Source organism: Macaca mulatta, chromosome 20 (genome assembly GCF_049350105.2).
Source record: "Macaca mulatta isolate MMU2019108-1 chromosome 20, T2T-MMU8v2.0, whole genome shotgun sequence".
Lineage (NCBI taxonomy): Eukaryota > Metazoa > Chordata > Mammalia > Primates > Cercopithecidae > Macaca > Macaca mulatta.
This window is the reverse complement of record NC_133425.1, coordinates 18,819,547-18,831,105: the sequence shown is the minus strand read 5'-3', so window position 1 is coordinate 18,831,105 and position 11,559 is coordinate 18,819,547. Positions and strand designations below refer to the sequence as shown.

General features: G+C 47.1%; 1 protein-coding gene and 1 long non-coding RNA gene across 3 annotated transcripts; one reads left to right on the top strand and one right to left on the bottom strand.

The window, feature by feature from the left end:
• Positions 1–17: 17 nt before the first annotated feature.
• Positions 18–7,474, top strand: RPS15A (ribosomal protein S15a). Of its 2 annotated transcripts, none has more exons than XM_015125708.2 (5): positions 18–45; positions 1,270–1,407; positions 2,208–2,287; positions 5,574–5,659; positions 7,327–7,474. In XM_015125708.2, exons 2-5 carry the CDS (start codon positions 1,275–1,277, stop codon positions 7,418–7,420), a joined length of 393 nt encoding a protein of 130 aa, XP_014981194.1. In that variant the 5' UTR covers positions 18–45; positions 1,270–1,274; the 3' UTR covers positions 7,421–7,474. The 2 variants fall into 2 exon arrangements, with proteins under 2 accessions (XP_014981194.1, XP_014981195.1); XM_015125709.3 differs by having other exon boundaries at positions 21–111.
• LOC144338079 (uncharacterized) lies at positions 6,060–10,951 on the bottom strand. Its single transcript, XR_013411850.1, has 2 exons — positions 10,388–10,951; positions 6,060–7,764 (listed from the first exon to the last, which is right to left on the bottom strand). It is a non-coding gene; the product is annotated as an uncharacterized LOC144338079 (long non-coding RNA).
• Between the last annotated feature and the right edge of the window lie 608 nt (positions 10,952–11,559).

The following is an 11,559-nucleotide window of genomic DNA, read 5'->3' as shown; positions in this document are numbered from 1 at the left end:
GTGCGCTCTCCCCTCCCGTTCCCTTTCCGCCATCTTTCCGCGCCGGTGAGTAGCACTCTCTGAGAGCTCCAATTTCATCCGTCTGCCATCGGCGCAATCCTGCAATCTAAGGTTCGGTCTCAGTGTCCTGCGAGGAGGCTGGACCCCTCCTTGGCGGAGGATCCTGGCCTTGCCGGTTCCTGGACAAGCATAGAGGAGAGCCATGCCCGGGCGCCCAGACTGTGCACTCCGGGGATCCCGGTGCATGGGGTGCAGGCCGCAGCGCTGGCGGGAGCCGGAACCTTCGACTGCCTAGCTAGGCAGTAACTCGGTTCGGGCTACAGCGTCTGAATCTCCCTGTAGTGCTGAGGCTGCGCCTTGGCCCCGGGCGGCGGGCAGCATCGGGGCTGGTGGGCGGTGCAGCTTCTCGTAGCTGGGGCCGCGCTGGGAGCTTGGGAGGCTGAGGCCACCCGGCAGGTAAAAGCTGCATCGTGCCGGGGTTGGCAGTTTGCTGGGTGCCAATTTGGATCTTCTGGGCCGCGGAGTTTTTCTTTAGACACTTTTGAACTTAAGGGGAGAGATTTAAGTTTTACTCTTTACTATTGGCACTTTGGTCTCCATACTTAAGGGCTTTCAGAACTTCAGTGTATTGTGCCGTCCGTGCCCATTAGAAGAGCCTGGACATACTGTCCAGTCTGACAGTGTGTAAAATGTTTCTGTTTGCCACTGTGGCACTTGCTGTTGGACGCAATTTTAAATGGTACAAAGATGGATGTTTAGTTTAATTGATGTGTTCATGGTAGGTGAGAGTGAACTGTTCTAAAGTGCAATGTTAATAGTACAGAATCTGCTGATTTTCAGCAATTTGGAAAATGTTGCCGATGATACTCTGCTTCTGTTCTGAATCACTGATCGACTATAGCCTATGTTTTCGTTTCGGTAGCTGGCAGTTTCTGCTAGTTCTGTCGTTTTCTTGTGTCAAGTGGATTTTGTCCCACATTTCATTACCTCCAGACGTTGGAGTGTGGCATGATTCAAAGAAGAGTGGTTAGTGAATGAGTGAATTTAAAAATGTGCAGACTGACGTCCTGATAACCTGTTTACAACAACCGTAGTAAATAGGAATTTTCCTGGGTGGTGGGAAATGGAGAAGCAGCCTTCTCAGACTTAAGAGAACTTCGCCAAGGTGGGGCCAGAAAGAAAAGGATACTTCCGAAGTGTGTTGGTTGGTGAGTATCTGTTGCTGTTGGCAATGCCAGTAAAAGCTCCTGTTTTGTCTTCCCTGAACAGCCACAATGGTGCGCATGAATGTCCTGGCTGATGCTCTCAAGAGCATCAACAATGCCGAAAAGAGAGGCAAACGCCAGGTGCTTATTAGGCCGTGCTCCAAAGTCATCGTCCGGTTTCTCACTGTGATGATGAAGCATGGTAAGTCTGCTGCCGCTGTGTTTTTGTTTTGATGTGAGACTCTTTAAGAAATGAGTCCTGTAGAAATTAATTAGGGGGGACCGAAGTATGTCTGTCATACCTGAGAACGAATGCAATTGACTTGTGGGCTGTGGAGGAGGGGATAGTCTGAAACTTCTAAAGAGTCACTTAGAGTAGGACTGCTGGAAGAAGGAGCTCTGCTAGGTATTTGGGAGCTAAATGAAACCAAGTCATTGAAAGGACTCCTGAGCTCATTTCGAGACCAGCCTGTCCAACATGGCAAAACCTCGTCTCTACTAAAAAAAAAAAATCCCAGCTCTTCGGGAGACTGAGGCAGGGAGAATTGCTTGAACCCGGGAGGTGGAGGCTGCAATGAGCCGAGATCGGCCACTGCACTCCAGCCTGGGCAACAGCACAAGACTCCATCTCAAAAAAAAAAAAAACAAACCCGAAAGGACTCTTGAGATCTTCTCAGAGCCCCTTGAGAGAAAAGATTGGATTATTGCACTTCTTTGGCACAAGGTAGCCTTTGGGAGTGGGAAGCAGTGAAGGAAGGGTCAAGGGGAAAATAATTTCTTTCAGAATTGCAAGGTGGATTGTTTTGGGTATTGTCTCCTAAATCTTACGTGTTAGGTTGTAAAAATTAGTTCTGATACAGATCAACTGTCTTCCCCCCAACTTCTTGGAGAAGCAGTCACTGAGGTGATGATGGGAGACTGAAGAATTGGGTAGGCTGGAGCACAGAGGTGTAGCTCTCAAGTTGATGTCTTTTATTTAATCCAGTCAGTTATCTTTTGTAGGTTACATTGGCGAATTTGAAATCATTGATGATCACAGAGCTGGGAAAATTGTTGTGAACCTTACAGGCAGGCTAAACAAGGTAAGAATGAGTGATATACACATTTCAAAGCTTTAAGAATTTTGTAATGTGGCGTTAGATGTTGTAATTGCCTTTGGAAATACTGAGTAGTGGTGCCATACTTGCTTTATCCAGTTACTTTAAAAAGATTTAAATATTGACACATATAACTTCATTTGTTCTCCTGGGTTGATTGTGCTAGAATTATGTCAGTTGACCTAGTGTTTGTATGGGGTATAAGCTGTCTCAGGGGAGATGGGGGGTGAAACCAGCGGCGGTACGGGTACGGGTGTTTAAATATTGGATGTTAACACTACCCGCCTCACTGGCTTGAACTTGGGTGGCTCAAGGCCACTGAGCCTTTTGTCCAAGAAGCTGTGTCCTTCCTCTCAGTGATGTGTTGGGTTTTTTGGATGGAATCTTTGAGTAAATGGGGCTTTCTAAATAGCAATATTAATACTTTTTCTGTTTTTGCTGGCATAGGTCTTTGGGGTCTATGTTGCTTTTCAGTTTGACTTGTCAACACCTTAACCAAGTAAAACTGATTTTGTGGTTTAAGTGATTGTGTGTGTTTTGGGGGCAGGTATTAAGCTAGTTGAGGTGTCCACTGTGCTTCCTATCAGGTTTGTAGCTTTCAGATTTGCAAAGAGGCAGATCCTCTAGTCCAAGCTTGTCCAGCCTGCCTAATTTTGTTGTTTTGTTTTAGACTTTTAGCAGCCTGAAACCATGGTATTTAGTTTCTGTCTCTAGTGATAAATGGAAAAGAGGGATGAAGAGTGGCCTTACTGGCCCAACTAGAAACAGAAACTAAGAGCCCATGTCTGTATTCCCTCCCTTGGACACCCCTGTGTCTACTGCAACAGATGAGGGGAAAGAGACCCAGAAAGTGAGTTGCTGAAGTATTTATTAAAGATTTGAAGAACTGGCTGGGTGCGGTGGCTCACGCCCGTAATCCCAGCACTTTGGGAGGCTGAGGCAGGTGGATCGCGAGGTCAGGAGTTTGAGACCAGCCTGGCCAGCATGGTGAAACCTCGTCTCTACTAAAAATACAAGAACTAGCCAGGTGCAGTGGCGGGCACCTGTAATCCCAGCTACTTGGGAGGCTGAGGCAGGAGAATTGCTTGAACCTGGCAGGCAGAGGTTATAGTGTGCTGGATATCGCACCACTGCACTCCAGCCTGGGTGTCAGGGCAAGACTCCATAAGATTTAAAGAACTTGCAAGAGTAATTTTCAGTATGTCATGTTGTGTTTTAGTTGTATGTAGCCGTTAGAACCCCACCTCAAAGTAGGATTTATTTATTTTTATTTATATTTCCTTTGAGATATTCTTGCTCTGGCCTAGGCTGAAGTGCAGTGGCACCGTCTTGGCTCACTGCAGCTTCCTTAGCTCAAGCCATCCTCCCACCTCAGCCTCCTGAGTAGCTGGGAATACTGGTGCATGCCACTGTGACTGCTAATTTTTTTAAAACTTTTTTGTAGAGGTGGGATCTCGCTATGTTGCTTAGATTTGTCTTAAACTTCTGGGCTCACGTGATCCTCCCACCTCAGCCTCCCAGAGTGCCAGGATTGCAGGCGTGAGTCACTGGGCCCAGCCGAGAAATAAGTTTGAACAGAGCATTCTGTAAATGGAACTTATTTATGGCACCCTTGTTCTGTTGTGTGCTACTTTGAAAAATTCTAGCCTATAACAGTTGACATGCAGGCCCTGCTGCTCTGTGCTCTTTTTTTGAGACGGAGTCTCACTCTCACCCAGGCTGGAGTGCAGTGGCACCATCTTGGCCACTGCAACCTCCGTCTCCCAGGTTCAAGCGATTCTCCTACCTCAGCCTCCCTAGTAGCTGGGATTACAGGTGCGTGGCACCATGCCGGGCTAATTTTTGTATCTTTAGTAAAGACGGGGATTTGCCATGTTGGCCAGGCTGGTCTGGAACTCCTGACCTCAGGTGATCCACAGCGCCTGGCCTGCTCTGTGACTTTCTGCAAAGTAAACAATTTTTGGTTTCTTGGAATTTCATTTCTCCCCATTTATAAGAGAATGTCCCCCTCCATCACTTTCATGCAAGACATTGACCTACCCTTAGCGTGGAAATTGAGCTTGGAAGTAAGATAGTGTGTAAAGACTAGACTGATTAACATTCTGGGCTTGATCACATCCTCTTAGGATTCTTCTTAGTTGGGAGAGGGTATGCTGTTTTAATTCTACCACAGTGAGAAGGATTTTTGCTGCTGGAATCAACATAAAAACTTGGATGCAGAGTGCGGCAGACTTTGGGGAAGATCTTTCACTACAGTTTGCTTGGACTAAACTAGTTTCCCCATATTTCTGTCCCTGCATTTCTTTCATCTGCTGTGAGATTGGCATTGTTAGTCAAGTCACAGCATAGCTGATGGGGTAATAGTAGGAGAACTTAAGCAGGCTTCCTGAGGGTAATGCAGTTAGGCCTTTCTGACAAGCCCATTTTCAGTTTCTGTGGGTCAGTCTCTGCTTTTGGAAGTGTTTTTCAAGTGTGCCTGTGATTTTAGAGCAGATTTTGTGAGCAGAGGGTCTTCAGTTAGTGGACATCAGTTGGTGGACTTTCTTCAGTAGTGTTTTAGGGCTGGCATGTAGTTGAGGGATGACAGCCCTTGGTGAGCTCGTACTTGGGAGGATCATTGTTGCCGTGTCCTGGTAGCCACGAGATGAGATAATTGCAAGCCCTTTGCTCTTTCTGCCTTCCATCATTCTGTCACATTCATTTGGAAAAATTTGCCTGGGGATGTAGGACATTGTTCCTTGGAAATATGTAATGGTACTTCATTGGTGGGAGCAGTGTTCTTAGTTCGCTGCTGGTGCAGCGTGTTCCTTAGATATTCTAATAATTTGTAGTTTTTAGCTTATGAGCTTCAGGATTTGAGACCCTACGATTTTATTTCAGTCTTACTATATAAGAAAGGGTTGGCTATAGTCTCTCTTGTCAAGACTTGATCTCTTGGCTATGTAAAATCTGATCATTCTGGACAGTTCTCTAGCCAACAGGGAGCACGCCAGTGGCTGGACACTGCCATGTATTGCCTTGTGCCATTTCTTTTCATGTCTTTGCTTTTTCTTCTAGGCACGTGGTGGGCCTCGTAAGCGGGCATAGTCTTACTTAAGTGTATTTTTTGAAAAGTATGTCAAGAATTGTGCACAGAATAGGTACCCATCTGAATGCTGGTTTGGTTGGTTTGGAGGACTGTTCGTTTATCAATGTCAGCTTGAGTTACTCAGTTTTTCTCTTCATTGGTAAAGTGAAGACTTTTTTTGTTTTTGTTGTTGTTATTTTATAGTGTGGAGTGATCAGCCCCAGATTTGATGTGCAACTCAAAGATCTAGAAAAATGGCAGAATAACCTGCTTCCATCCCGCCAGTTTGGGTAAGTTGGCCTTTCCTTAATTAAAAGAAGTTAATGCTTAAGAATTGCTGTGGTGGAGTTTGACTTGAGGTTTTTTTTTTTGTTGTTTTTTTCCTTTTTAAAGCAAAGCAGTGGTAATTTGTCTACTCTCAACCATTTTGACCTAATAATTACGTCAAGTGTTACCCGTATTTCTTTTTTTTCTCTTTAAATAGAGACAGGGTTGGTCAGGCGCAGTGGCTCACACCTGTGATCCTAGCACTTTGGGAGGCCAAGGCGGGCGGATCACCTGAGGTTGGGAGTTCGAGACCAGCCTGACCAACATGGAGAAACCCCGTCTCTACCTAAAATACAAAATTAGCCAGGCCTGGTGGCTCACGCCTGTGATCCCAGCTACTCGGGAGCCTGAGGCAGGAGAATTGCTTGAACCCAGGAGGCGGACATTGCAGTGAGCTGAGATCATGCCACTGCACTCCAGCCTGGGCAATAAGAGCGAAATTCTGTCTCAAGAAAAAAGAGAGAGGGACAGGGTTTCACTTCGGTGCCCAGGCTGGAGTGCAGTGGCTATTCACAAGTGTGGTCATAACACACTACAGCCTTGGCTTCCTGGCCCCAAGCAGTCCTCCCCACTCCGCCCCTTATGGATTTGGGAATACAGGCGCCCGCCACCGTGCCTGGCTGTTTGCCACATTTCACGTGTTAGGCTTCAGGTTCTGAGAGGCGCGTGAGAGCTTAGACTGGCGGAAGAGGAGGGTTGTGTTTCATGTCTGCCCTTTTGGCAGATAGTTCATATTGTGTGTTCCCTGTGATCCCAGACTCGGCCAGAATCAGTTCTAAGCCTTGGCCTTTGGGAAAACTTCGTTTGGGAATCTTTGTCCTTAAGAGCCTGTCTGAGTTCAAATCCTTGTTTTTCTGCTTTAAAGCCATGAGATCTGGGCAAGTCATAGCCTTGATTTCTTCATCTGTAAAAGTGGTAATAGTCCTCTGTTTATCACCTGATTTAATTTTGGTAAAACGCTTTATGAGCTGACACAGTAAATGTGTATCTTTGTGGTTAAGAATTTATATCCTCCAAATTACGCGTCTGGTGCCTTGGTTGAATGTATTCTCACTTCATGGTTGCTGTATTACACGTACAGCATTCTCTTACGAAAATCATTTCTCTTTGTAATTACGATAACTGATTTTAATGCCGCACATTTGCATACTGTATGCTTGTTACAGTGATCCCCACAGTAGCTAATGAAGCAGCCACTCACTGTACACATGAACATGTCTCCATGTAATAGTTACACGGTGCATCGCAGAAACACAATTCAAACTCAAATTGATGTGAATACTTTCAAGTCTCCTTACCTGAGAGCAGAAAGTGACATTTGAAGTTAAGGGGGTTCCTAGATGCCTTTGTTTTCAGTCAAGTTTGTTTCGTGGTGTAGGCAGAAGTCAGGGCTGTGTGAGGCAGATATCAGGGCTGTGTGATTGTGTGGCTCCGCTCTCTGGATTTGGCTCTGTTGGTTGCAGGAGTCATGCTCATATGCTACATGAGGCACCAGCAGTGGCACTGTCAGTTCCTGTGTGCTCCACAGGAAAGCACCCTTAACCACTAATGAGTGTTGATGCTTTTCTGCACTAGAAGGCACTATGTTGAACTATTAAACTTACCAGCATTTTCTTTTTCCACTCCATAGTTTCATTGTACTGACAACCTCAGCTGGCATCATGGACCATGAAGAAGCAAGACGAAAACACACAGGAGGGAAAATCCTGGGATTCTTTTTCTAGGGATGTAATACATACATTTACAAATAAAATGCCTCATGGACTCTGGTGCTTCCACTTGGTCGTTTTGAGCCTTCACAGCAGTGTAGCCGGAGCGTCTGCGGCAGCATGCCGTTGCTTCGTTTATTGGTGAATGCGATTCCCTGAAGTGACTAATACAGCCAAGGGAAAAAGTTCTTATGAAACCAATATGCATAAGAAAACAGTCACCCCTGCTGTCTACCAAAACCAGGTATTTGACACTAAATATTTTAGTTACATTTCATTTTTTTTTTTTTGAGACAGAGTCTCACTCTGTTGCTCAGGAGGAGTGCAGTGGTGCAATCTTGGCTCACTGCAGTCTTCACCTCCCGGGTTCAAGTAATTGTCCTGTCTCAGCCGCCTGAGAAGCCTGGAATTACAGATGTGTGTCGTCACACCTGGCTAATTTTTATATTTTAATAGAGACGGGGTTGCGCCGTGTTGCCCAGGCTGGTCTTGAACTCTTGGCCTCACGCGATCAGCCCACCTCGGCCTCCCAAGGTGCTGGGATTACAGCCATGAGCCACCACACCTGGCCTATATTTCAGTATTTTCTGTTAGTTTTTAATGAGTTTATTTTGCCTGGCTAGGATTATTCTGTAGATAGGATTTTAGATCTTGCTTTTGTCACTGACCACCGTAAGAAATACTTGATGGGATTTTTTTTTTTTTTTTTTTTAAGACGCTCTGTCACACAGGCTGGAGTGCAGTGCATGATCTTGACTCACTGCAACCTCCGCTTCCCAGGTTCAAGTAGTTCTTGTGCCTCAGCCTCCCGAGTAGCTGAGATTATAGGTGTGCGCCACCATGTCTGGTTAATTTTTGTGTTTTTAGTAGAGACGGGTTTCACCATGTTGGCCAGGCTGGTCTCGAACTCCTGATCTCAAGTGATCTGCCCGCCTCGGCCTCCCAAAGTGCTGGGATTACAGGTGTGAGCCACCACGCCCGGCCTTAGGAATTGTTCCAAGAGGATCCGGTGCCACTTGGAGGTGCCCATTGAAGTGTGGTGGGCACTGGTGATCACTGACGGGGTAGTTGGTGCTGACCCGGTACTGGGGCGTGTCCCCCAGTCTCTGCTCTGCCCTTGGCTACCCAGGTGGTGTGCCAAGCGGGGAGAGAAGCTACCTTAGGAAGGGGCGCGGATGAACTTCCTGAAAGGAGGGCCTACCTTTGTAATATGTGGGAAATAGCTACAAATGTTACAAAAGGGCCCTAGAGATGGGGCAGATAAGGCCCCTATTTGTGAGAAGTGAGTTGAGAGGCGTGTTTGGGGCCTCTGATGTTTGGGAGGCTGTGAGTAATTCACATGAGTTTTGAAGTCCAGCACCAGAACTCAGGTTTTCTCTTCCACTCAGTAGCCTCAACATCCTTATCTGTAATGGGAATGATGCAAAACCCATCCCCGAGTTGAGGGAAAAATGAAATTGTGTAAAGCGTACTTGGCACGTGATAGTCACAGGCCTGGGGACAGTGAGTCCAGAAGGATTTTCTTATGCCAGGGTTGTAATCTCTAGGATCACAGGGCTGTGACTTGTTTAACCATTGTGTCTCTGGTCCCTAGCCTGCAGCCTCCCAGGAGGCGGAGGTTGCAGTGAGCTGAGATCGTGCCATTGCACTCCAGCCTGGGTAACGAGCAAAACTCCGTCTCAAGAAAAAAGAGAGGGTTTCACTTGGGTGCCCAGGCTGGAGTGCAGTGGCTATTCGCCCCAAGCAGTCCTCCCCACTCAGCCTCTTGTGGATTTGGGAATACAGGCGCCCGCCACTGTGCCTGGCTATTTGCCACATTTCACGTGTTAGGCTTCAGGTTCTGAGAGGCGCATGAGAGCTTAGAAGAGGAGGGTCGTGTCTACTTTCATGTCTGCCCTTTTGGCAGATAGTTCATATTGTGTGTTCCCTGTGATTCCAGACTCAGGGCCAGAATCAGTTCTAAGCCTGGGCCTTTGGGAAAACTTAGTTTGGCGTGTAAGGATGCCTCAGTCACTTACATGTTGATTGAGTGAATAGTCGATTTCTTTCTGGACACTTAGGATATGAAAATGGCTCCATTTGTTGTCACCATTTTGTGGGGATCCTCTGTCCTTTGAAGTGGTCAGGAGTGGGAGAAATACGATAGGGGTGGTGTGGTTGATGGATTTAACAACATGGCAAGGAAGCAGATGGCCTTACCCCCTGTTCCTCAGATCCTGTAAGTGACTTTGTGACCCAGGGCTGCTTGGTGTGGGACTAGACCCTAGGGTTTGAAGGTCTGAAGACAATTTAGGTTCCTGCCGGCAGGATGTCTTGGCTCAGAGCCAAGTATTTCTGTGGGGTGATCCCAGCTTCCTCCCAGCACGCTGCTGCCGCTGCCAGGCAGAGGCCCCGGAGTGGGAAGAGGGTGATAGCATCTGGATCACCCATTCCTGCCTAGATGGTTTTGGGTCATAGTAAAAGGGATCTCAGCACCTATGCAGTTCTCAGCCTCAGAGCCGCAGGTATCAGGAATATACTGCACTATCTGAAAATGCATGCAAAACTTAACACCTAGGCATTTTTATGGAGACACTCCATAGAGCCTTTGACCAGAGGTTGAAAGAAATTTGTCATTCAAAAGACCAAGGAACCACTGCCAAGTACCTCTACATTCAGCAACACATCTATACTGGTGCATGCCAAGTGTCCTCGCTTAGAGGCTATTGTCTCACCTCAGGGTCAGAAGTGACAGGTGAAAGAGCACACAGGTCTCTGGGCAAGGCAGAGTTTGAATCTAGGTCTGGACCAACACCTGAGAAGACAGCTTCACCCCAGGCTAGGAAGTTCACTTTCAGCTCCTGGCCAGGGAGAAAGCAAGCTCTGGGAGACCTCAACTCTGAATCTCACTTGGCTTTTCAGTCGAATCCGTTGTTGCCTAAGACATACTTGCCAATCCCGAATCCTCAGAGGGCTCCATACATGATGCACTTCAGCCTTCACTCCCGGTTCATCCCACCTGGAATGCCTTTTTCTCTCCAAAGATATTCCCAAGAGCCAAGTGAAATGTCACTTCCAACCTCAGGTGATCTCCCCGCCTCGGCCTCCCAAAGTGCTGGGATTACAGGCGTGAGCCACTGCACTCGCAGAAATGAGACATTCTTTGGGACCTGAGCACTGTTGGTTATGAAGTGGATGTTTAGGGCTGCAGACTGTGCTGAGCCAGTACTGAACATAAGATCCTGAGTGGACAGGAACACCTTCGTGGTCAGGAGTAAATTTGTTTTTAAGAGCTGGGAGTGGTGGCTAACACCTGTAATCCCAGCACTGTGGGAGGCTGAGGTGGGAGCATCACTTGAGCCCAGAGTTTGAGATCAGCCTGGGTAACTGTCTCTACAAAAAAAAAAATTAGCTGGGTGTGGTGGCATGAGTCCCAGCTACTCAGGAGGCTAAGGTGGTAGGACTGCTTGAGCCTAGGGGGTCAAGGCTGTAGTGAGTCATGTTTGTGCCACTGCACTCTAGCCTGGGTGACAGACAGATAATGTGTCTCAAAAAAAGAAAAAAAAATCTTGACCAGGTGCGGTGGCTCATGCCTGTAATCTCAGCAGTTTGGGAGGCCAAGGCAGGTGGATCACCTGAGGTCAGGAGTTTGAGACCACCTGGCCAACATACAGGGTGAAACCCTGTCTCTATTAAAAATACAAAAATTTGCTGGACCTGGTGGCGCACACCTGTAATCCCAGCTACTCGGGAGGCTGAGGCAGGAGAATTGCTTGAAGCCAGGAGGCGGAGGTTGCAGTGAGCCGAGATGGTGCCACTGTACACACTCCAGCCTGGGCAATAAGAGCAAAACTCTGTCTCAAAAAAACCCAGAAAAATCCATTTAAAAAAATAACATATTTGTGAGATGGAGAGCCAATCTTCCTAGGAACTGAGGGGGTTACTAGCTGCAAGGGAGATGGGGAAAACAAGTCCTGACCTCCACCTAGGGAATCTATAGACTCACAATGTAGGAATTTTCCCAGAGACAGGAGTACTTTAAGGGTACTGTGCGGCCCAAAATGGTGGAGCAGGGAATTACAAGGCTCCCAACACAACTAATGAGGTGGCAAAAACTGTCAGAATCAAGGTCTGAAGTACTCTGGGGTCTAGACCCTTTTTGTTATATTTCATTT